The 25,984-nt window shown below is 35.8% G+C and overlaps 2 protein-coding genes across 2 annotated transcripts in view; both read left to right on the top strand.

Annotated features, from left to right (window-relative positions):
- LOC128169174 (beta-galactosidase-1-like protein 2) overlaps positions 1-13,233 on the top strand; it is a 128,099-nt gene extending 114,866 nt beyond the window's left edge. The window contains exons 2-18 of the mRNA XM_052835338.1: positions 4,426-4,494; positions 4,655-4,750; positions 5,168-5,276; positions 6,312-6,404; positions 6,709-6,790; positions 6,970-7,128; positions 7,724-7,867; positions 7,949-8,041; positions 8,191-8,241; positions 8,341-8,393; positions 8,928-9,077; positions 9,459-9,536; positions 10,147-10,237; positions 10,412-10,499; positions 10,831-10,945; positions 11,650-11,766; positions 12,396-13,233. Coding sequence (XP_052691298.1) covers positions 4,426-4,494; positions 4,655-4,750; positions 5,168-5,276; positions 6,312-6,404; positions 6,709-6,790; positions 6,970-7,128; positions 7,724-7,867; positions 7,949-8,041; positions 8,191-8,241; positions 8,341-8,393; positions 8,928-9,077; positions 9,459-9,536; positions 10,147-10,237; positions 10,412-10,499; positions 10,831-10,945; positions 11,650-11,766; positions 12,396-12,518 — 1,711 coding nt within the window. The 3' untranslated portion in view covers positions 12,519-13,233. The remainder of the gene's footprint in view (positions 1-4,425; positions 4,495-4,654; positions 4,751-5,167; positions 5,277-6,311; positions 6,405-6,708; positions 6,791-6,969; positions 7,129-7,723; positions 7,868-7,948; positions 8,042-8,190; positions 8,242-8,340; positions 8,394-8,927; positions 9,078-9,458; positions 9,537-10,146; positions 10,238-10,411; positions 10,500-10,830; positions 10,946-11,649; positions 11,767-12,395) is intronic.
- A 1,167-nt stretch (positions 13,234-14,400) lies between these two features.
- LOC128169201 (peritrophin-1-like) lies at positions 14,401-16,621 on the top strand. Its single transcript, XM_052835370.1, has 3 exons — positions 14,401-14,550; positions 15,728-15,901; positions 16,304-16,621. The coding sequence occupies exons 1-3, from the start codon at positions 14,460-14,462 to the stop codon at positions 16,480-16,482; spliced, it is 444 nt and encodes a 147-aa protein (XP_052691330.1). The 5' UTR covers positions 14,401-14,459; the 3' UTR covers positions 16,483-16,621.
- Positions 16,622-25,984: the final 9,363 nt, after the last annotated feature.

Raw genomic sequence — 25,984 nt, forward strand, 5'->3', positions numbered from 1 at the left:
GACCCTGTAGAAATTAAATTGAAAATAAAGATTGAAGTGAACAGTATCCCCCCCCCCCCCCAACGTATTAGGATTATCAGGATTTTGGTAACATCCCCCCCTTTTTTTTTTATTCCCCCCCCTTTTTTGGCTTTTTTTTGGATGAGTCTGCTGCCCCCCCCCCCCCCCAACACACACAAACACACACTTTCAAAAACGATGCTACGTGCCGCAATCTAATTAAAATTAGATCCTTCATGCAACCGTATTTGACAGGAGCGTGAAGGATCTAATTTTAATTAGATTGTGAATGCTCACTCATAAGTTATTTCGTCAGTTAGTCTTTATATATATATATATATATATATATATATATATATATATATATATATATATATATATATATATATATATATTAGATCGTTAATCTTTCATGTGCTGATCAAACAACATCCTGACATGCTATAGGCTATAGGCACCTTTTTTGTGAAACTTAAAATTTTCCTTTTTTTTGTTGGCTTGTCAAGAATTTTTGGATGAGTCTGCCCCCCCCCACTTTCAAAAACGATGCTACGTGCCTGCACTTTATTCCAAAAGAGCAGGCACGTAGTGGGGGGGGGGGGTGCTGCCCCCCACCTTTTCTCGCACCAAAAAAAAGTTGTAAAGAAGAATTTTCCCAGAAGTTTGTTTTAAACTCGCTACCCGTATCTAAAGTTGCGTAATTTAAAGTAAAATTTAATAGTGGTGTGCAACCTATAATATGTAGGTACAAATTCTCTAGATGACAAACCGGGAAAATGGTAGGTACAGAAGCAGCTCAACATGATGACTTACATTACTTTAAAAACTCAGAAATTCCGCTGAATACGTCGTACAAAAAATCAGGAGACACTGCCCTGCACATTGCTGCAAGATGTGGCCATGCGACTCTCGTGGAGCATCTGTTACTCTCCGGTGCCGATGTGGAATGCGTCCAGATATTACTCCAGTTCGGGGCGCAGGTGGACAGCCTAAAGGGGGCTGATTCAGTGATTGGTGAGTGTAAACCCAGAGACCATGGTAACGAGTGAGTCAGAGTCCAGTAACTATGATGATTGTTTAGTGAAAAATCATGGAAAATTGTGGCTGATACTCATTTCCATGGTGACTAGGAACCAATGTGATTGACTATTCAATGATTTTAGAGTAATTGTAGACAGTAAATGTGTACTCCCATGGAATGAGTCCAAGATTGGCAAATAAACTCTATCATTTTTTTCCTGTAATAACTTTAACCAACTTTAAATTTATTCAATTGTTGATTTGTAGGATACTAGGGAATGGTAGATAAGCATTGCCATACACATCTGATGAAATGAACAATGTATACCCAACCCAATGTACAAGTAGTTATACAGATTGAGATTATATTATTACAGGACACCTCTAATGCTGGCCTGCACAAAGGACAGTATTGAGGTTATCCAAGAACTTGTGAAGTCTGGTGCGAATGTATCGCTGAAGAACAAAGATGGATGGACCCCATTCCACATTGCATGCAGGTTTGTAGCTCATACTACATGTAGTTCCTCTGTGAAATGTTGACCTTCTAAGTTCCCATATATAACAGATCATTTTACTTTCAGATTGGATTGATTGCATTTTGTTCTCCCATTAGTTTTGATATATTACTAACTGCGGGTGAAGGTCTTTAGAATTACATTTGTAAACCCATGTATACTTGACTCTCAGGGCCAATTGCCCACCATTTAAAAAACTCCGGGGAGAGCTTCGCATCTTTAAATTTTTTTTTTTTTTACTCTGAGTGCCTTAAATAAGAAGGAATACAATGTAGTTGCTATCCATCTACAAATTAGGTCTGTCAAGGTCAGGAATCTATCTAACTATCTCCAGCACAATTGACTAACCTGAATTAAGCTTCATGGAAATTTGGGTCCACTACGGGTTTACTTTGGGTTTACACGGGAATTGCTTTTAGGGTCAACTTTAAGCGCTAAAGTGTGATTGAAGCAGACCCATCTTTTATTTTACCATCTAACTGCCTGTAATTCCTGCCCCTTGTATATTCTAAATACACATGAAGCGTCTGCTTTCAGGGGTATATTTCTGATCGGGGTTTACTCTCTGTGTACACTCTGGGTCCACTCTATTAAACTTGGAGTAAACCCACAGAGCAAACCCTGGGTTTAGTTGGGGTTTACTTTCTGTTAGTGTGGGTCTGATCGGTACTGTAGCTCTCGGACCAGTAGACCACTGTAGCAGTCTCTTTTTATTTTACCATAATTTTTTCATAAAAAATATATTTGTTTTCAGGGAAGGACACCTGGGTATTGTCCACCTTCTGTATGATCATAACAACACTGTGATGAACACTGCCAGCAAGAATGGGAGGACCCCGCTACATACAGCAGGTCAATAAAAATAAAATGCTAAGTCATACACTTCAACAAGGTTATTTGTGAATTATCCCTATCACAAGTTCATTTTTCAAATTATATATACCAGTACATGTACTTGTAACAATTGATTAAAGCGAAATGTGTACTCTGAGACTAATGACGTAAATGCTATAAAACATGAATGCATTTATGATTTGTTTTAAAATGACATGGTTGCCACCTTATAGTGTCTTTCTCTACTCTATGTGTAACTAGCTCTGTAATGGGCTAAATCTACTATATGTGTTGTATATTCCAGCTCTACATGGGTGCCCTCTATATTGTGTTTTTCCTTTTTCTGTACTCTATGTATTTTAGCTTTAGCTCTGTAGTGGGGTACACTTACTCGGTTGTATATTCCAGCTCTACATGGCTGCCACTCCGTGGTGACTTTCCTGCTAAGCGTCGGGCCGTTTACTGAGGACACCACTGACAGCTCAGGAAGTACACCGCTGATGGACGCCATTAAATCAGACCATGTAGAGGTCGCTCAAACTCTCATCTCAACACAAAAGGTATGGAAACATGTTAAGCTTGAACTAAATATAGCTGTACAGTTACATTTTGAAAATTTATGCATGCACAAAAGCAGATTAACAATAGTCTTAGACCTTTTTGGTTAAATGATATCATCTCACAAAATTTATACAGACAGTGCAAATTCTATCTATTCACATTTTTAAGTACTGGTAGATGAGATTATGACTGTGTTTCATGATTTAAACGAGATTAAAAAGAATAACTTAAAAACACTTGTGAGCGACTGACCATTTTAATATCTTCAAGTTTGATGTCTGTATAACAACACATCTATTCAACTGGTGACCACTAATACTTAATGATAACTCACCAAATTATATCAAGTAAAAGAACTTGAAGTATTTTTTCTGCCTTGTATCTTATACAGCTACATGTATGTCATCATGACCTGTGTCATGAGGACAATGCCGGCCTGGGACCCCTCCACCTGGCTACCCAGGGAGGATGTCTGAAGTCTGTGAAAATTTAAAAATTCAAAAGAGGTGAAAGTATTTTGATTATCATGTACTTTTATCCACATTAATATCGACAAGTGTTCCATAGCACATCAATCGTAGGAGCATGGTAACGATTTGAGCTAAATTTAATTTTCTCGATTCTTTTTCGTTGTAACAATGCTTTATAAACATTTTCTAAATAATAATCGAAGTTCGAATGTCAGCTGTCGAGTTGTAAGCCAGATGTATGGCTTGCAATTCTCTGATTTAAAACAAAGCTCCTGTCATGCGTTTGTTTACATTCGTTGCATAGAAGTAAAAAATTCAAATGTTTTTGTTCTAATCGCTTGTTAAATGTACACATAAATAAACAATATCTACTGTTTGTTATACGTCTTATTTAATTATGAAAGTAATATTTTGTATCCAGAAACCTAAATGTAAACAATAACATGGCACGAGCATTGTTTACGTTACAAAAATTTAAACTTGAAACTTGACATTCAAATTTTAGTTGATCTTTAAAAAAAAGAGCTTTGTTAAGCATTTTGTCTATTTAAAATGAAAAATAAAATAAAATTAAGCTCTTATCGGGAACATGCCAATTGAAAAACCTTAAACAAAAAATAAATAAAAATGTAACAAAAACGACAAAAAAGTACACTGGTATAAACTAAACAGGGATAAAATCACAATGTGGTGATGACTTTCTTGCGATACAATCATTACACACTGTTACAAATACTCGTATACATGTGCTTCGTAAAGTTCTTTACCACTCCCCAGTGTCTAACGGCTTAGTAGCAACGTCAACTATTGCTTAAATGAAACAGTCGCCAGGTCTTGAGTTTACCTGCGTTCGGTATCAGTTTCTTTATTTCATTGTCTTTACAATCTTTACTCTGAACATTCGGGACGCTATTCTACTTTCTCCACTATTCTAGTGAAAGTGAACTCAGTACTTTTATTTTATAAAACTACGTCTTCTACAGATATTAAATCAGTTTAAATATACAACCTTGACATTGTAGGTATGTACCATGGAACCTACACGAGGAGTATCCGGGGGAGTTTAATTATTCCGGAATTCTGGACGTCAGGTTTGTCTGACCTAAAAACTCTCTCTCTCTCTCTCTCTCTCTCTCTCTCTCTCTCTCTCTCTCTCTCTCCAATTTAACTCTACATCTCAACAAAGGATCACATACATGTAACGTCTCTGAGATTACATCAATGCATGGCATAATCATATTTCCTCAACAGGGAGTTTATCCGACAGGCGGGGGAAGAGGGGTTGTTTGTGATCTTTAGACCAGGCCCCTACATCTGTGCCGAGTGGGACTGGGGAGGAATGCCCAGGTAAATATCTACCTGGAAATAGAAACGGTAAGGTAAACTATCTCCTTGAAAATAGAACTGGTCAGGTAAAGTATCTACCCTGAATTGTTCAGGTACATGGAATGTCCTAAGGAATGGGAAAGGAACATTTCTACCTGGAAAAGAAAAGAATACCTACAGGTAAGTTTATACAAGGAAATAAAGGGAATGAGTAAGGTAAGCGTAATTTTTATGGTAAGACTATGTATGAAATTATAACGTGGTATATGATCAGATATACTTTGTTAATTTTCCTGCAAATCATATCATTCTTTTTTTCTATTTTTTATATATAACCAAAAAAACTGAAATGGAAGATTTCCACGAAATCCTTTTATAGGGTTAGTTGTTTGTTGTCTTGTATTTTGTGTTTGTTGTATGTACACTTGCGTCTTTTAGTTGGCTGCTAAAGGACCCTGACATAAAGGTACGGAGCAACTATCCCCCGTACGTAGAGGCCGTCAAACGCTTCTATAATGACCTGATCCCCAGAATCACCGACCTTCAGGTACGTCAATAAATCTTACCTCGAGCTAAATTGTAAGAAAACCTTTGGCTAACAACAGACGCATGGAGATAATGTATATTCCATACATAGTCAGTAGAAAATATACCCCTTTCGAGCATTATGACGTCATTATAGAGCATAATGACGTCATGTTTCGTACTCAAATTAAAACTTGTAATATTATTATAAAAGCTTGATTTCCATTGTTTTATTATAGCATTGAATCATGATTTTTTGAAGTATACACTCTCATAACTGCAGCGGTGTGTGCATACAAATTGAGTAACGCGCGTCAGCGCGTTATGAAAATTTGTATGCACACAACGCTGCAGTTATGAGAGTTTATACTTTAAAAAATCATGATTTAATGCTTATATTTACATTTTTTTACTTCTTGCCTTGTCTGCAAATGTGATTCATACCTTAAAATTCCTATCTTATCCTAGGGGTTAGTTAATATTAATGGAAGAGCCACAGTAATAGCCACAAGCGTGAACTTTGATTTTCGCTTGTGACGTTGCAGTTTACAGCGTTTAACGTTTGTGACGTCATAGTAAAACTCGTCAATTTGACCTTTGACTACTTGTTGCATTTAGAGGCATTTGAAGATCACAGAATTTTTATTTTTATATATAAAATGAAAAAAACACAGTAGAATGTAAATATTTATTTTTTTATCATTAAAATAAGACAGTCGGTAAGATATAATCGTTACATGGCTTGTAGTTGACCTAATATGGTTTATACATAGTCAGTAAATTCCATATGGCATTTACTGACCATGTATAAACCATATTAGTTCAACTACAAACCATGTAACTAATACTACTAAGTAAGTCTTACTATGTACAATGTAGTTGTTTACTTACTTTATAAAACTAATGAAACTTAAAATTAAAAGGTGGAAAAGCGTTGTTTTTAACCCAATAAAGTAAGTCTGCTACCAGTGAGTCTGGTTCCAGAATGCCACAAATGTTGATACAATGACTCTGTTATTGTTTATCATCAGGGATACATGTATTTTTTTATCAATAGCGTTCTAATGGTGGACCAATCATAGCCGTGCAGGTAGAGAACGAGTTTGGTTCCTATAGCACCGAGGTTGAACACCTACACACCATTAGAGAGGTAGGTCAAGAGGTCATGACCTTTCAAGGTGAGATCAAGGTCAAGCAAGTCTAATAATGAGAAAAGAATAGTATTCTGCAGGCACGTAGCATCGTTTTTGAAAGTGGGAGGGGGCCCAGACTCTTCCAATTAATCTTGACAAGGTAAAAAAAGGGTTACTTTCCAAAATTCTAAAAATCCTAATCGGGGGGGGGGGGGGGGGGGGTATTATACCTTTAACTTCTATTTCCCTGCGATGTTACGTGCCTGTTTGGATTAAAGTTAATAATTAGCTGTTACTACTGCTCTTTCTTTATTGTTGTAGATCCTACTAAACAATGGGATTAAGGAACTCCTCTTGACGTCAGAGAATATATTTGGATTAAAGAGAGCTCCATTTTATAAATGTATGAACACATATAGTAAAAAAAACTTTTGAAATATTGTTAATAAAACTTTTAAATGATGATTCTGCATGTCCCTTCTAGAAAAGATGTGTTATAATAATGGTTTACTCAAATTTCAAATGAATTAACATGATTACTGCTTATTTCACATTTTCCCGTGTTGTTATTCGCATGTTTAGACGCCCTGCCCACCGCTAACTTCCCCTCCATGGAAGACGGAAGCAAGCTGTTCCGGATGATCCGGGAATGGAGTCCCGAATTTCCTCTGATGGTGATGGAGTTTTGGCCCGGCTGGTTTGACCACTGGGGACAGCCCCACAAAGGACTAGATATCCCTGGTAATCGGACTATCACGATATCATCTATACATGTATTACATTAAAGGAATGGCTTGTGCAAAGTTAACCTTTTATGATGCTTGTAAAACAAGTTAATAGTGAAGTGCCGGAAACAAACAATGTCGTTTCGTTTTAAAGGAACTTAGACACGATTTTTGACTTCATTGTAAGCGTTAACACATTGTAAGCGCGTTTGCTGTAAACATGTTTTACAGTACAAATCAGTTAGCAATAGACCAATCCACACTTTACAAAAGTTATGTCCCTTTGGCCACCATCTTTGGGGAAAACCCCATATATTTCTTACAGTAGCCTTTGTATTTTAGAGGGTTCTAACTTCGCCATTTGACATAAGAAATTCGTTTTCCTTTGAATTTTGATTGCCCCAACTTGGGGCAACCCACACATCGAATAAAGAAGGGAAAAGTTGTTTTTTCCCTTTTGACCTTTGGGTTGACCACGCAAAGGGGAACAACTTTTGCAAAGTGTGGATTGGACTATTATGATAAAAGCGAATTAAAATTGAGTTTCTGAAGAGAGTCTTGAACGTCATAGTCATGTACATGGGTGTATAAATGGACGATTTTGTTGACAGCTTTTGAGGCGTGTCTGTCGGGGGTGCTAGACGCCGGGGGGTCCTTCAACATGTACATGTTCCACGGAGGGACCAACTTCGGCTTTATGGCGGGAGCAAACTACTTCGAGGGGTCCCACTATAAACCTGACGTCACCAGCTATGGTACATATGATAATAAAGGACAATTTTTCCGTTCACTATTTTTCTATCTTGGCCAGTATTATCATGTTGCTTTTGTTTCAGATTATGACGCGCCATTGTCGGAAGCAGGGGACATCACTCCAAAGTATATGAGAGCAAGAGAAATTATCTTAGAGAAAGGCCTCAAACCCCAGGGTAATGCATGAAAACCTTTACAAGGTGTTAGGTCTTGGAGATTTCTACAACATTATGTACTAAAATCAAGACGACCTGGTGTCATCATTGATAAAGTCAATTTTCTTTTTGATTTTCTAAGTTTCAGCATTCCATGTATCTATTTCCAGGAATAACGTCTTTGCCAGAAATTCCTCCTAATTTACCAAAGAAAGCTTATGGTATGTTTATTGTTTTGAAAACTATAAGAAAAATTATGAGAGGGACTTTATCTTTGTTGCTATTTTACGAATGTTTTCTTGTACGTTTTTTTTTTGCAGGTAAAATAGCATTATCCCAGTATTTAGATTTCAGGACAGTTTTATCTCTAATGGTAAGAAATAAAAGAACATTGGGATATCTTCTAAAATGACTACATGTACTTATGATAATTTTTACTAATAAACTTGTGATTTCTAAATGTCGGTTGATAAATTGCACTATGCCATTTCTAGCAGCAGACCTTAGGTCGCTATGAACTTCATCAAATTAAAAAGAACCAGAAACATAACTTAAATGTAACATGAAATTTTTTTAATGTTAAGACTTACTTAAGCATTGAATGCTTATTTTTGGATATCGTCGGTTTTATGACAAACAAGCGGTGCAGAGAAAATGAATACTGGGCGTTAGCGTTGTATGATAATTTTTCTGCACTGTTTGGTGTGTCATAGGACCGAGGACATCCAAAAATAAACATATGTAATGTTGTTATTTATCAGAGGTATTATTTTGTGGATCTGTAAAATTTGATGAAAAGGAAAACGAATGTACTGTAGTCATACATGTCAAAATATTTACATATATAAACATATTATTTAGAGTGAAGTTTTGTATTTATTGACATTTATTTACATTTGATGTTCAGACCCTAATAACGTCTAAAGAACCGGCGTTAATGGAGAACCTTGACTACCACCAGGGCTATGGCCAATGTTTCGGTTATATCTTATACCAGGCAGAGATCCAGGCTGGAACGGAGCTATCGTTTACAGACATACCCAAAGACAGAGCACAGGTAAAAGGAAGAGGCTCACAGGCCGTGATGGTCACCTGGGTATCATAGCCCGTAGATGGACCCGTCTTGATGCCAGAATAAATGATTTAATAACAAACCTGAATCTTGAGAATATTAAAAATACTAGTATCTGAAAATATTATCTACCTATTGAAATAATGTTAAACCAGCCACACTTGCCAACCATATCGTTATCATCATTATGATATTATCATCAGCACATTAAAACTTTTGTGTTTATTAGTTTTGTTTTCTGATTTTTTTATATTTTAAATGTGTATATTTATCAATATAATTAATGATTTAGCATCGACCATGCAGAAACATTGGTTTGCTTTAGTTTGGTTTTATGATTAAAAGATATCTTTTTTCTGTTTGAAGGTTTTTGTCAATGGGGAAGAGAAAGCCGTACTCGACTGGCTGAGTACAGACAAAAAGATCAACATAGGACAGATCTCAGTATGTACGCTTCAGACACTCGTATAATTATCATTAAAATTAAGTAGTTCATGTACATATTATTAGATTATGAGATTCAAAGGTTTGATGACATTATAGCATTGAAGGGAGGATCGTGGATAAGCTGGGGGTAAAGACCTGTGAATTCTAGTGAACCAGATCTAAATCTCATTCCAATATTAGATCTTGTATTTAATAAGATTTATGTAATCTCACCCTCTTTCCGTAAGTTAATGTAGAATAATATATCGAACGCTGGTTGCTGCTTTCAACACCAACTAATTTCCTTAGTTGTTTTGTTAGGTCTTTCGTTTCCAGAGAAAGTTTAATATCCTGCAATGACTTTTGAAATCGATTTATGATCAATAACCATGATTGCAATTATGAATGGCACTAAGGGTTATGATGATGTCTAGATCTACATATTTGTATCAATAATGACAGAACCAAAATAATGTAACGTAATTTGTATATACTATCATTTTGTAATGGGTCAAATGATCGTAGTCTAAGTTAAACTCATAACGCTTAAAGATTATAGGGCGGTGGTTTAGACTGGATAATATATGTTCAAAATTGTAACGAAAATATGTATTGTCTGCTTTTTCAGGATGGGAGCAGGTTAGAGATCTTGGTGGAGAACCACGGGCGAGTGAATTATATTGAGTATGGGTCCAATAGATTCAACGAAGAGAGGAAAGGTATAACGGATTTACCAAAATATAATTTTTAAAATGTTGAATTGATAATTCTACAGTTAAACCTTCTGTCAGTCAATCAAATTTAATATCACCACTCATGACCTTTGTGTATTTGATGGATTTCAAAATACAAAGGGTTATAAACTGGTTATGTAACGTTATTATGTATCAAAGGTATTTGTGGATCTGTAAAATTGGATGAAAAGGAAATCAAGCAATGGCGAATTTTTCCGTTAGATTTCAAATCCAAATTCCTTGACAGGTAAGTTGAAATTTTCATTTTTAAGTAAGTTTAGTTTGTATTGCTTTTATTCACTCAAGGAAATGATTAATATACAGAAAGTGTTAAATGAAGTATGAACACTTTAAAAACTTGTTTTATTATAAAGTAGATTTAAATAATTGAGGTAAGAAACATCGATCCAAAAGAAATCTTGTCAGTGACATTATGTGTAGATGGCGCTGAACCGGAAATGGATGCAATATTAAATACTAATGATAATAAATCATCATTAATATCTTAAAATCAAAAGCATACGATATTTAGTACGGTAGTTATATAACGTTTCATTGATATTTATTCCCTATATAAGCTTTCATCGTTGTTCCAATTGGAAGTCACCCGTGGAGGGTGTGAGGGGGCCTCTAGTTGCCAAGACAACGTTACATATAGATTCGTCTCCATGTGATACTTTTCTTGATATGAAGGTAAATATTGAACTGCCCCTCTCCAAAATACACATACTATGAAAATTAAAGAAAATATTTTAGATTTACAAAACAAAAATAGCAAATTAAATACAAATAGGTTAAAACGACATAAAACAACCAAACTGACAAAAAGCAAAAACGAACATATTAAGCATATATAACAACAATACCTAACGGAGATTTTTGTGATGATTTTTAATTTATTTGTGTTTTAAATTCGATTTTAAGTCTTTTTTTTATCTTCACTTACAAACTCGAAAATTTCCTTGCAGGAGGCTGGGGACACAACAAATTAATCATCAGAACTTTCGCCGATTTTCACATACGATATGTTTTGGTTGTAAACTAACAGTTAACAGTAAATAAAAAATCGTTATATCTTAGTTCTGAAATAAGGGCTCTGTTTTATCCCTACACAGAGCTTTTCTACAAAGGAAATTAATAATGACAATAACCATTATGTCCTCTTAAATATATTGTGTAACGCATGCATATGCACGGATCTAGATGAAGGTGGGGCGGGGGCGGACCCCCCCCCCCTCCCCTGGAAAATGAAAATTTATTTGATTTACGTAAAATCATCGCAAATATGCCTCGGGGACCCCTCCTGGCAAACACAATTATCCTTCGGAATCCCCCCCCCCCCCCGGAAAATTTTTTCTGAATGTGCATGCAAAAACTGTGTGTATTGTGTATTTCAGGGTTGGAATAAAGGCATCGTGATACTGAACAACTTTAACTTGGGGAGATACTGGAAAGTCGGGCCCACGAGGACCCTGTATATTCCAGCCCCGCTGCTGAAACAGGGTCAAAATGAGGTACGTTATAACGATTAAGTTATAGTCAATTTTCATTTTCTTTGTTAAGGTACCTCACTACACCCAGACTTATACTTTTTAAGACAGTACATCACAAAATGGCGATTTAAATGTTTTGTTAAATTGTTTATATCTAAAGACTTTCAATTCGGTTGTATATTGTCGTAGCTATAAGCTGTTAAAGAACTGGGCTTCTGAACCGCAGATCATAAGTTCGAATCCACCTTGAGCTTTTGTTCATGTTTACTAAATTAAATTTTCGTAAAAGTAATTGTTCATCCAAAATGCACATAGTTTTGTCTATTTGACATAAATACTTCTTATCCATTCTGATATCTATCATTATCAAGTAATGTCTGCTAATTTGAAAAAAATAAATCAAGGTGTTGTGAGCCACCTTAAAATGTTCATATTAACGTTGTAAATAACAGTAGAACAGTTGTAGTTGAAAACAAATGAAAAACAATGACTGCATGTCAAAATCATTCAAGTAAAGAATTTAATTTTTGCTAAATGTACATTTTTTTAAAATTTGTACATGTAGCTTAGTTTATGCTTTTTCTTGAATAGCTCTCATCTTAGATGAAAAAAATATAACTTTTCTTTAAATAATTTATTATATTTTATAGATCCTAATTTTCGAGCAGCACGAGTCATGTGGTACTGTCAGTTTTATTGATGCCCCTCTGCTGGGAGAGAAAGTGGTCACTAAGGAAGTCGACTCTGCATGCTACCCCACAGAGTCTGTATAACCAACCCGACCAAACAGAGTCTGTTTCGCGAACCCGACCTCATCGAGTCTGATTAAATACCCTGACAGGAGGGGGTTGAATGATAAAAAAGTGTGATATTCAACGAATTGTTTGAAATGTTGTAAATCAACATTTTGCATCGAATGTCTGTATAATATGATCAAATGAATATTTGCTGCATGTTAACATTTAGAATGATGAAATATCGCTGAGTAATAAAGAAGTAGGGGAACAAAAGAAAGCCAGACTAGAATTGCAATTTTGTTATTTAAAATACCGTAAATCTGAATTTTTCTGAAGGATGCTTTTTTGCAAAGTTTTGCAGTAAAGCCTCCATTGCAAAAATAAAAAAAAAACAATCGCAAAGTATACATTAGAAAAAGTCCATTAGAACCCCTTTTTAAAGACCCTCTGTAGAGCCCAGACCTGTAAATACATGTATCTTCAGTAATTGTAATTATAGCGTTAAAAAGATAATGGCTTTCAATTAAGGTACATCACATGTACACCAAAACATGTACGTTTAAGACACTCAATCGATTTGGTTGAATATCGTCATAGCTCATTAGTTAAAGTATCGGGCTCTTGTTCACAGATAGTGAGTTCGAATCTGTGAGGAGGCTTTTGTTCACATTTTATAAATTAAAATTTTCAAAATGATTTTTTTATCCAATTTTTTGCACATTTTTTGCCTATTATTTGATTATTTTTCTTACCAATCTATCTGTTTATTTGTTATATGGAAGATAGACAGGTGCCTGCATCTATGGATTAAACAAACAGGTGTGCATTTCTATAGGGGACTAAAAGAGACCTCCAAAGCAAAGTAAAATGTCTTCATAGTAAAGTACCAAACATGCCTTGAACCCCCCCCCTCTTTCAGCAAACGTAGATAACCCTCGGGAACACCCCCCCCCCCCCCACACACACACACACAATGAGATCTATCACACTCGGACCCAGATAGATATCAGCTAACCCTGATTTACCCTGCGTGATCAATACACAAGTACATTGAAAACATTAATTACACTCATCACACTGAATCATCAAAATTAATATACGTACCATCATTGCGCCCTCGACATATACATCATACTGAGTTACATTGTTTGTGGGTGCCTGGCTTTCTTCAGTTGTTTTCATCAGACTTCAAATGTTTTGCTACCTTGAAATTACTTACTGATGGAATGTATGACATTTTGATAAACTGGATAATTTAGCTGATTATCATTGATGTATAGTACATTTTTTTGTTTATTATCTCTAATTTTGCGATATAAGAGTGATAAATATCCAAAGCTACATATAACTTCAATTTCACTCCTCATTTCCTTATTTTCATATCAATTTTTTACATACTCCCAATAAAATGGGGGGGGGGGGGGGGGGGGGGGGGGGCAACTCCATGGTAATTCAATTTTTTATATGAAAATTTTAAAAAATTGGTTGCTGCGAGAAAAAGTGGGGGGGGGGGCAGCCCCCCCCCCCCCGCCCCCCCCCCCCCCCCCCCCCCGATGCTACGTGACTGAATCATACATTGACGAGTGAAGATTATATACACATTAAGCAGAATTCATGGTATATGAATATATTACCAACAGCGATATATTGGCAAATACAGATTATGATGTCTTCAGAACAGTATATCTACATCTGTGCACATCCATGCTGTTTACACGGAAGCACCTGTCAGTGATATGTACCAATTTATTGACGTCCATAGCTGTTCAAACATCTACCAATGATATGCACTAATTTATTGAGGTGCTCGAATCTAAAGATACTTAGGTTTATATGTTGTACAATTGTAAAATTTCTAAGTCATAAATTCACCACACTGACATAAAATTTTGATAAACACGTGTTACGCGTGGATTGCTGATCGAACACCCTCAGTATAAAAACCCCGCGTGAGTTTAGGTTTGATACAAATTGAGTATGATGTTCAATGACGGTGATATGAAGTTAGTTCTGCTAGCGTGCGTCCTTACCATTGGCTTAATCTGCTCTGTGGAAGGACAAACAAAAGGTATGGTAAAGGTCATAAAGAAAACATTACACGTATGTAGTTGTGAAGAAACCGAAGTATAACCGCAATACTTGCATTGGATACGTATATATTCAGAAAACGAAACATTTCTAGCAAGGCAGTCTTTAGTATAAAACTTTGAAACAGTTCTGTTATATTTTCTTTTAAATTCAGCATGTATTAGCAATATAACAGTCAAAGAAAATCAATTTTTGGGGAGTTGATTTTAATCAACTCTCCTTTGCAGTTATTCTGGCAAACCGAAAGTGAAACAGTGTTTGGACCGAAGCACAAATCATCACCGCTGACAAGACTTAGTTCTTGAAAATAATAGCAAAAATTCAAAGTAATGTATGCTGAAGCATTGTTTTTCAAGGAAACTTATCAATAAACACTTTGAAAATAGTCAGATTTTATATTATACGAACAACTAAGATATTTTTATAGGCTCATGTATTCCTACGCCAGGGTATAATATAGCCTCGTTTAACTAAACGCTCGGCTGTCTCCGTAAATCTTCGACAAGCAGAAAGGCTCTCTGTCTTGTCGGAGATTAACGGAGACAGCCGAGCGTCTGGTTGAACGAGACTAGAGTTCGATATCAATAGTGCTTGGATCAATAAATTTTTAGAATTGCTTCGATTACTTATACATAATTTGAAATCTATCTTTAAATATTACACAACATGATTCATATGGGGTTTCTCGAAATTCTTGTCGGAAAAGTCTAAAATTCATATAATAAAAAAGTGCGTAATTCAAATACAGACTAGACACTAATTGCCATGCAAGATAAGTTGATTTTAAAATAAATGATAATTGATTAAATCAACTCCCCGTCAGTACTTCAGTACTTTGATTATACTTAGTCTACAATAGTATCTATTGATTCTAGATGCGATTAGATTACCAGGATAAATGAAATTTCGAAATCATTGATGTTTTATCTTCATTACACCAGCAAGTTCAGATCATGCGCATGTCGATCTATTTAACAAAACAATTTACATGTATATAATTTATAAGTAGGAAAGAAAATAAACATTTTCACGTAAATTACAACATTTGATTTACCACCAACAAATATATAACAATTTATAATTTTGTTTTCACCAAAACGCAAATTACGACATAACGATTTATTGCAACATCAAGATTAAACGCCTTCTAACCAAAGGTTGCAGCCACGGGAGCTTCAGCCCGCACCCTAGCGATTGTACAATGTACCAGGTGTGTGTCCACGGGTACCTGCTGAATATGACGTGTGTTTACGGCACGGCCTGGAGTCAGGCCAACTCCTCGTGTGTAGACGCGGCCACTGTCAACTGTACACTCCAAGACGACACCAAAGGTTTTTTACAGACATTTTAAACGACATATGTTTTCATATATAGCTAGCCGCATTCCTGCGCGAATCATGATGATGGGTGTTGGGGGGGGGGGCATAGATGGGAGTGGATCCATCAGAAACACTCCCTTATATATTTACATCTTCAGACCTCTCCCCATGGAAAATGTAATCAAAATGAAATCATATAGTACTATAAAAGAAGTTTAAATTTGAACATTTTAAATTACGTGTAATAGTACAAGTCTTATAAATAAATTTACAAGTCTGAAATAATATAACTGATTATCCATTTTTGAGGTTGAAAATACATACCGGTATTTCGTAAAAAAAAATATAATAATTTCAATTTCTCATCATATCTGATAGTCTGAAATCGTGTAGAGGGTTATTTTCATTCTATAGATTCCAAATCGTTTTCCTGCCCTTCCACTTTCGGGGAGTTCCCCGACCCCAAGAACTGCCAGAATTACTTCGTGTGTTCGTTTGGGAGGGCGACACAAAAACAGTGCCAGGGAAACACTGGATGGGACCGGAAGCTGAAACTGTGCAACTTTAAATACAATCTGCCGAACTGTTCTTAATATGTACATGTACACGAGAGATGAACTGTATATGTATAAAAGAATAAATAAAGGATTCATATTTTTTCTGAATCTGCTCTAGCTACCTACTTGTATCTCTTTCGTAACATGCACGTATAATTTATTAATTGCTGTACATGTAGGTTCATGATAATTTCAGCATACATGTACCTGGTATAAATACTGTTGGCAGGATATCTAAGCATCAGGGGGCTGAGGGTGGGCTGTTCTCCTCCATCAACTTTTTTTCGCAAAGGATATTTTTCGTGAGACCTCACCCACCCCCCCCCCCCCCCACCCCCACAATATCATATTTTTAGGAGGATACAGCATAGTGATATGGAATTGATATTGGAATTAAAGGTTGATACTGCGCATTCCCTCCACGGAATGGTATCTTAAATGAAGAATATTTTTTTAGCTTAAAAATTTATTCTTTGTAAGGATTTTGGATCAGCCCCCCCCCCCCCTCAAACACACTCGAACACGATGCTGCGTGCATGATAGTGACTTTCTTGACATCATTAAATATATTATTATATAGTGTATCAGGCACGTAAGATCAGGGGGGGGGGGCGGGGGGGTGGGGGCTGCCCCCCCCCCCCCCCACTTTTTCTCGCACTTAGCAATTTTCTTAAATTTACATAGTAAAAATTGAATTATCATGGGGTTGCCCACCCCCCACTTTTTTGGGAGTATGTATAACAATTGAAATAGAAATGAGAGAAATCGAAGTTATAAGTTATAAATCTACGCCAACAACCCCCCCCCCCCCGGATTAGGGTTTTGAAGATTTTTTGGGAACTGCCTTTTCCCTTTTTTTTTTTTAGTTTTTGTCAAGATTTTTTGGATGAGTCTGCCCCCCCCCCCACTTTCAAAATCGATGCTTCGGGCCTGTATAAGGCTATGAAAAAAAAATATTTCTCATTCAAACATTGATTGCAGACCGACCTTACTTTGCAACGCCATGCTATAATGGAGGGACGTGCGTTGAGAGTGGAGCAAACTACACGTGCACTGGTATCCATGGTTACGACCCAGCCTCAGATTGCGGGTCAAGTTAGTTGTTCAGTTTTCTTACTGTATAAGATACATGTAATCCCGTTTCCTATCATTTATTGTCATAATTATGTTGTTATTCTATTTTTACATCGATTGACATTTGTCTAAAAACCCTTGTAAGTTGTTCCCATACTAGAGTTTGCTTACCTCACCTCGGGGGTTTGACATGCGTGTGCACGGCAGGATTTACCGGAACAGATTGTACCTCTGGTAATGAATAACTTACAGTTTTGCACTTAGCTACCTTACCTTACCTACCGTACCTTAACTTCGCATATTAGAATGTACAAATGTATTTTGTTGTTACTTTTCAAACTCAGATATTGACGAATGCGCAAGTTCACCATGTATCCATGGCAACTGTTCCGATAACGTCAATGGCTACCGATGTCTGTGTGATTCAGGATATGCAGGCCTTCATTGTGAAACAAGTATTTGATAAACAAATATATACCTCTACCACTTAATTATTATGTACATGTATTTGCAGTCCTCATATATGGTTTGATTTTTTATTTCCATTTATAGATGTCGATGAGTGTGCCAGCTCACCGTGTATCCATGGGAACTGCACTGATGACGTCAATAGTTTTCACTGCTCACGTGACGTCGGTTTCAATGGCATAACTTGCTCATCAAGTTAGTTGATTAAGTTTATCAGTTACAAAATGTTAAGACACTGACTTTAAAAAAGTTTGTGGCCACAGGTTCTGTGTATGTACTTCTTATATAAACAAAATCTTGTGATTTCCCGTTTTTATAGCCGTGTCCAGTTCTGAGTGCTCCTCTTCTAACTGTAACGTGGTCAGGTGCTCGATTTTCAATCTCCACATAGGAACTGCTCGCTACTACGGTACGATTCTTAACTTATTACTTGATATTCATAATTCTACTCAAAGGAATATAATAATTTAACATATTTATAAAAGTATTATATTGCAAACATAAGCGGTCGTGACACATTTAGTAAAAATAAATACATATAGTACAATGTACGTGTTCCCTTCAAAAAAGAAAACATTGCTCAACAAAATATTTAACTTATTCTCGTTCGTATGCGTTATTTATCTAAATCTCTCAACTTCCATGAATGTGTATCTTTACTCAAAAGTACTCTTTCTTTTCAAATTGAATTAAGAAATGAAGATAATCATTTTTCTATTGATCGACGTATCAAAGAAAAAATTGACCGGAAAACTTCATCAATGCGCGTAGCGCATTGATGAAAAAGTAGCGCATTGAAAAAGTTTTCCGGTCAATTTTTTCTTTGATACGTCGATCAATAGAAATTATTATATTCATTTCTTATCATTTAATAAAACATTTTCAAATAAAAAAAAATGTGAAGTGTCATTGATCAAAAATGTAAATAATGTAAATGAAGCGGCGCGTAGGAATACAAAACAACAACAGCAACAATATTCAAAATGGATGCGCCTTCAGCTGATGCAAATTTAATGGGTTAAACACAAATAGTGAGTTAAAATCTGAGCTGGCTGAATTGAAAACGAAAGGAAAATACATGCTATAGCTTTTGATATTATTCATTGTGCAGAAAAACTCGCGATAAAACTAGTTTTCATGTGAGATCGCTGGAATATGCAACTGGACATAACCATCCAAGTAAAGGCGATCGTGGACGAAAATAGCTAATATGTCGACAAAGAATATAAGCGACTTTTGTAAACGGTGTGGTAACTAGATAGCCAGTGATGTATTTAAATGGTATATCAGCTGCTTGGAATGCGCCGAAGGAGTTGATGCATTACTCATAGCTTTTCTTTACGACGCTTATTCTGATGACCGATCATGTCCGTGTGTAAATTTATAAATTATCGTTACCAAATTTGAACAGCAGTGTTACCGTGAAAGTTTATAGGCATATATGTTCGTTATAATATTCCTGGAAAAGGAACAGCCAGCCTCGCTGTAAATGTTGATTGATCTCAAGCAGACGAAATCGTGAGAAGACGCTTAATTTTCCATTTCGTGAATCAAATAATGTGTTTTGTTTATTTTTGAAGGTTAAACTTTCAAGTTTTTATATTCACAAGGTTGCATTTTGTTTGCTGACAATAAAACAGGCACAACTTTACATTTTGTTGACAGTGTTTATCTTGGAAATTCCTGTTCTATAAATAGTGTTAGATCAGAACAGTTGAGAAAAGTAGATCCGGCAAAAATTTTATTGATGCAGGTATCAAAGAAATTTTTCGACCAATCAGAAGCGCCGATATTTCATCAAACGAATAAATATTAAATGATTGCAGAATCATGTGATAGTATATAAATAGTGCCTGTTTGGGAGGGTAACAGTTGAAATTGACACCCCGAGAAAACCATTGTCAACCGACGCGAAGCGGAGGTTGACAATGGTTTTCGAGGGGTGTCAATTTCAACTGTTATCCTCCCAAACAGGCACTATTTATTTTGTTATACTGAATGTCTTTTTTAAATTTTTTAAGAAAATGTTACTGCTTTTATATAGGAATAACGTGAATTCTACAGCGAACCGTACGCGCATAATTTTCGCGCATGTAACATTTTTTAATGTTACCCGTTGCCAAGTCCATTGCTAACGCTGAGGGTAATAGTATACAATTATTTAATGCTTTAGCAGTCAATAGACCAGAATATTTTTCCCGAGGTGCAGGGAACAGCTCAGTATGATCTATTGCCCGAGGCCAACGGCCGAGGGCAATAGATCATACTGAGCTGCTCCCTGCACCAAGGGAAAAAATTCTGGTCTATTGACTGTTCAAGCGTTAAATAATTGTTTTATTACCTAATTCCTTTTTTAGTTTTCGGGATTTACAATTTGCATATTGCAGATGGTTTTCGTGCCATTATGCAATATACTAAGATTTTTTTTTCATCTTTTACATGCACAAAACCTGTTGCATGCATTACAACATCTCAATTTAATATTAGTTTACACAAAGAAGGGGGAATCTTCAACCCATTAGATTTTAAATACATGTAGTCTTTTACCTTATATGAGGTTTTAAAACTATTGATTATTTGATACTCCATTTTGATAACATTGAATTTGGTTTCACCAAGTACTTAAAACAGCGTTTATGTAAAGTAATATACATTCCATGAGAACTATCGAAAGGATGTAACATTAACATACCCGCGTTCTGAAATACGTTGTCGGTCCAATAGATCGCAGTCTATTGACCGGCGGTCCAATAGATCGCAGTCTATTGACCGGCGGTCCAATAGATCGAAGTCTATTGACCGGCGGTCTAATAGATCGCAGTCTATTGACCGGCAGTTCAAAATAGACGCAAATATTTAATATGTAATAGAACAACAAAATCCCTTTGATTAGGTAATAATAAATATTATTAACTGCGTCTTAACCAATCAGATTTCAGTATTTAACATGAAAGTATAACAATACAATTAATGCATCTTAGGGACAGGGCACTATAATTGAAATTTGGTTATGAGTCTAACGCTTAATATAAATTAAGAAATTGTTTGTTCTGATTTCTGTTTTCCCCATGACAACAGCTTGGATATCTTGCCTACAAAGATTTTACTTCTGTTTATTTTGTTTTTCTTCTAAATTTTAGCGCGATTTTTAATCAAAATACTTTCTCGTGGTTTGAATATGGCTATTGTTTGGAAAAAGCTTTTGTAAGGTTCAAATGTTAGTTAATCTCTAAAATACCATGTTTTACAACATACATGTATAATACAAGGCACAAAGTAATATAAAATTCATTCTAGATTCTAACAACAAAGTCTTTTATACATTCAACTCAACCAGTTTTTCAAAATCCTAAGCTCTGCAATTGATATTTAATGTCAAGTTTCAGAAATAATTAATAAAACTAATAAATTAGAGTGTATCCACAACTTCCTAAAAAGCTCCCATTAAAACATGCGCGCGCATCAGGAAGCCAGGTTTTATCTGGCGGCCGACAAATGATTATGTGGCGGCCGCAAGATAATTATTTGGCGGCCGCCAGAAAATTATATGGAGGCCGCCAGAAAATTATGTGGCGGCCGCCAGAAAATTATGTGGCGGCCGCCAAATAATTACCTGGCGGCCGCCAGATAAAATATTTTTCCTACGTGGCACCAACAGGCTTCCGTACAGTGACCTTTCACTTTTAATAATCATTATAATAGTTCATTTTACATTTTACTTTTCTTTGATACCTTGGGGTATAGGAAATTAATATTGGTCGAGAGTTTGACAATATTTTCAAAGAGTTTCTTATTCAAACATTTCGAAATAGAATAATACAAGAACCTTGTTCAGGTTAGCTATTTGGCCCATGAGATTATTGTTCAACTTATGAGTGTCCCTCCACATTGATACTAGTAATCCAAAACCAATGATTCAGTAATTCGTGAATTGTTATGCACTGTATATAAAGATCAGGAATTTGAAGGTACGCATCTGTGAAGTAGTAAATATTAGTAAAAAATTGATTTTTAAAGCTTTCTAAAGCCTGCGCACAGTTTTGAACTGTGGTGCTAGTTGAAGCTATCTGATAAATTCGGGGGGTTGTTCTCTATAGATATAGATTTAGTTAGAACAGAGAAAAGTGATATTTGCAAGATTGGCAATATACATCTTTAAAGGAAGTGAACATGAAAAAATTATCAAGGGCTCAAATTTGTCTGTTTGATGTGTATAATGATATCTGAAAACCGTTTTGACAGAACTTTCCTCAGTAAGAAGATATGCCACTTAGAATAGCTAATTCTTGCAATCCATGAGCGCTGCCATATTGTTAAAATAATTACCTCCCTGCTGGGTTATCTCTAAGCATCTAAGAGAGGGCAGCACTGATGCTGACGCCAGTGAGACACATTGCATTTTTACACACGTTTAGTAACAGAGATAAAATGCCATCATCAAAATGTGAATTGAAACTTGCAATGGATGTAAAGAGTTGTCATTTTTAAACAGTGTTTTATGGAGGAAGATTTTGGATCTCAGAATGATGCATTCCCACCAGCAGTTAATGTGACATGTAACTAGAATGGAATGTCCGTGGATCAGTGTTATTGTGACCTAGTTTTTCTTGCACTCGGGAATTTCTTGTTTATGAGTTTGAACATAATGTGTGCTACATAAATGAGCACACAAGGTGCATTGCTCAGCATCCTGACTTTTAAAAAGTGTCTTAGTCCTGTTATTCTTCTGACAGCATAAACAGAACCGGCGTACATATATCATCAAGATCTAAGATAAAAACAAATCAGAAAAATTTCCAGGGCATTTAAATAAAAAGTAACGGTAAGAAACCATGGCCACAAAGAAAATGAAATTACATTTTTATATTAATTTAAATTGAAATCTACAAACAGCATTTTATTTATGTAAACACTGACTGCCACATCTCCGTACAAACATCTGGAATGCGATGGTCTCATATTTCACAAATTAATTTATCTATTCATTTTTTGCACAAATCATACTAGTATATAGTTATCTGAGGTTCATTGATAGAAATGTACTAAATCCTTGTCTTCTCATGACAGTACACAACATTTTTCTTCACATCAAGGCATATTTTTTCTTGTAACTTTTATCAACTCTGTACATAAACACTGGCCTAGTTCCAACATGGACCCAGTCACCAGCAGCAATGTGGCTTATCTACGTCAGAGAACAGATGCATGCTGGGGAATAATGGATTACCTCCATAAACCTTTCACTGAGAGTGTTAAATTGATAAAATCTCTTGATAGAAATAAACAAAAAGGTAACAGACCTCATTTTTAATTTTCAAAAGGCTTTTAAAATTGATTAAGCAACAATTAATTTTTTCATGTTCACTTCCTTTAACGTAATATCATGATTAATTTTCTGTACCGATGTTTTAGCTAGGTCATGTATATAAATCAAGATTATTTAATTTTCATTTCTTAGATTGTTAAAAGAACAGCGCTCTCCATTTCCAATCGAGGATACGACTTTGGGAGAATCTAAAAAGAGATTTGACTTCATTGTTTTTAGAAAAAATAGTAGTAAATCATGACACAGAATATTGTGTCTTTTTTATCCATGAAAAGATAACATTAGATGTATCTACAAGCTTAGGGACGTGACTACGTTTTGTGCATAGTGAATCTTATTTTTAAAACTCGAATTTTCAAATTACAAAACTAGGTTACTCTGAAAAATTCATTACTTTCTGTTGTAACTCATGTCCGTGAAAATGTGTAAGGGGGTTGGGTGGAGTTTCGTGTTGAAACCACAGGGGCCAAGCCCGTTTTAACATTAATTTCAATGTAACCATAAATAAAGAAAGGGGTCGAACTCTGACCCAGATAAAAAACTACCAGCTCGCTTCAAAAGCCTAATAAATCAATTATTTTTTATAACACTTGCAGTATGCGTGTATTTTTCAGAAAAATAATGTCTAAGATACACTTATGCCGAATTTCAAGTTGATGGGACTTATGCCGAATTTCAAGTTGATGGGTCTTAAAATAGCGAAGATATACGTCATTATTCTTTCGAATTCGCCAGTTTATTTTTACTCGGACATTTACCGGTCCAGGGCTAACGATGGGATTTTGCCTCTGACAACAGCAGTATTGCAACAAGTCGAGAAACATTCGCACTAATCTTTTAAAATCTCACATCAAACACACGCTACTTGCATCCTTAAATTCCGATAAAATTCCGTAAATACTCTCCAAACTGAACTTTTATTCTGCAGCCACATTGACTTCTGACAGGGCCAGCCATTTTGACGTCTTCGGGAAATACTGATTCTGATTGGACCATCAGGAATATTAACCAATGAAACTGAGTTTAACATTTTCTATCACAATGGCCGGTCTGGTCAGAAGGTTAGAACTCCGGATCCTTGGCCATAGCCCCTTGGGTTGCATCAGCTTCCGCCAAAAATGTGGACGCTCATTCCAAGAACAAGGTACCAGTCGTGGACTACACTGAGGTGTGACGGACGGCAGCTAGGGTCCTTCCTCTACGTCTACTCAATTGCTTGAGACTTCTGGTGGTCTTTGCTCTTGCCTTGGTGGAACTGGCCATGGCGCTTTTCTTTGTATGGGAGGCATAACATTTGTCTTGGAGTCTAAAAACAGTTCTTTTCAGTGCAGAACACGCTGGGAATGGCTGCTTGAGTAAGAGGAGAAACCCACCATGTGTGCCCCTCTTTATAATTGCAGTAATTGGTGAAAGGTACTAAAACCTCGCCCCTTATTTTTTCGAAAATCAATTAAGTGCGTTTAATTTGCAATTGCATTAAACGATCTTATTTAAGATAGTGGCAGTAATTAAATATTTAAGGTAGGAAAAACCATCTTTAGGTAAGCATCAACATTTTTGAAAAAAAAAGTCCCAGAGAAAGGGGGGGGGTTCAAACCCCGGAACCCCCCTCCCATGTCCTCTAGATCAGCCAATGCAATATACTTAGGGTATACATGTACTAGTATATAGATTAGGTACATAGGTGTATTATGGCAAACTGTGTGTGTCTTGACGTCATGTTTTAGACTTGATCGTGCATCGTTGCGACAAAATATTCTGCTTCGGATAACAATATAATAAATGTTTTTTTGCATAAACTAAAGTGTTGAGCATGCCTGTCGTGGAAAATATAAAACAGACAGCAACATTGTCTACGTTTATTTTTGAATTGACTCTCGTATATTTTGTGGATGCAGTTAAGGAAAGCATATCCTGGCATATATAGGGCGCACTTGTCATCTCAATATCCCTGCAAACTATTAAAATTGTTGAATACTTTTTTGAATGCTGGATTTGTCGAATATCGAATTCAGATCCAAAAAAGGCAGCTTTCGGAAATAAACTTAGTTAATTTTTAAATGATTTTTTTCCGTACTTGGAGGAGGGGTGGCAGTTTGGAAAAGATTCCCAGGGTCTAACACGTGGGGCATTTCGAGTCAGTTTACCCAGCAAATGTCTGATATTTGTCTAAAATTATTAAACGAGGAAAGATGTGGACATGGTTTGCATTTATCATATAAAGTTATGTACAACTTTTCATTTATTGAAGCTCTTGTTGAATTTTTCACCCTTTTATTGTAGATTACATTTAAGTATATGCGAGTTTATATCACTTAAACGTAAATTTAATTTGCATAACTGATCAAAGAGAGATAACTCCTATTACATACATTTTAATAAAACTTAATCAGAGCACTTTGGTTTTTTGTTTTGTTGAAATAAAAATCAGGCACGTAGCATCGGGGGGGGGGGGCTGCCCCCCCCCCCCACTTTTTCTCGCAGCAAGGATTTTTTTTAAATTCACATATAAAAATTTGAATAATAATGGAGTTGGCCCCCCACTTTTTTGGAAGTATGTAAAAAATTGATATGAAAATAAGGAAATGAGGAGTGAAATTGATATACTACGGTTAATAGCGAATATTGTATCAAATATTACTTTTTATGTCCGATCAAACATTTTAGCCA

This window comes from Crassostrea angulata, unplaced genomic scaffold (assembly GCF_025612915.1).
Source record: "Crassostrea angulata isolate pt1a10 unplaced genomic scaffold, ASM2561291v2 HiC_scaffold_106, whole genome shotgun sequence".
NCBI classification, from domain to species: domain Eukaryota; kingdom Metazoa; phylum Mollusca; class Bivalvia; order Ostreida; family Ostreidae; genus Magallana; species Magallana angulata.

Excerpts from the sequence above, each read along its gene's own strand:
- LOC128169201 (XM_052835370.1), top strand. The coding sequence starts at position 14,460 with ATGATGTTCAATGACGGTGATATGAAGTTAGTTCTGCTAGCGTGCGTC. Across the intron at positions 14,551-15,727 it reads TGTGGAAGGACAAACAAAAG|GTTGCAGCCACGGGAGCTTC; the intron begins GTATGGTAAAGG and ends TTCTAACCAAAG. Across the intron at positions 15,902-16,303 it reads ACTCCAAGACGACACCAAAG|ATTCCAAATCGTTTTCCTGC; the intron begins GTTTTTTACAGA and ends TTCATTCTATAG.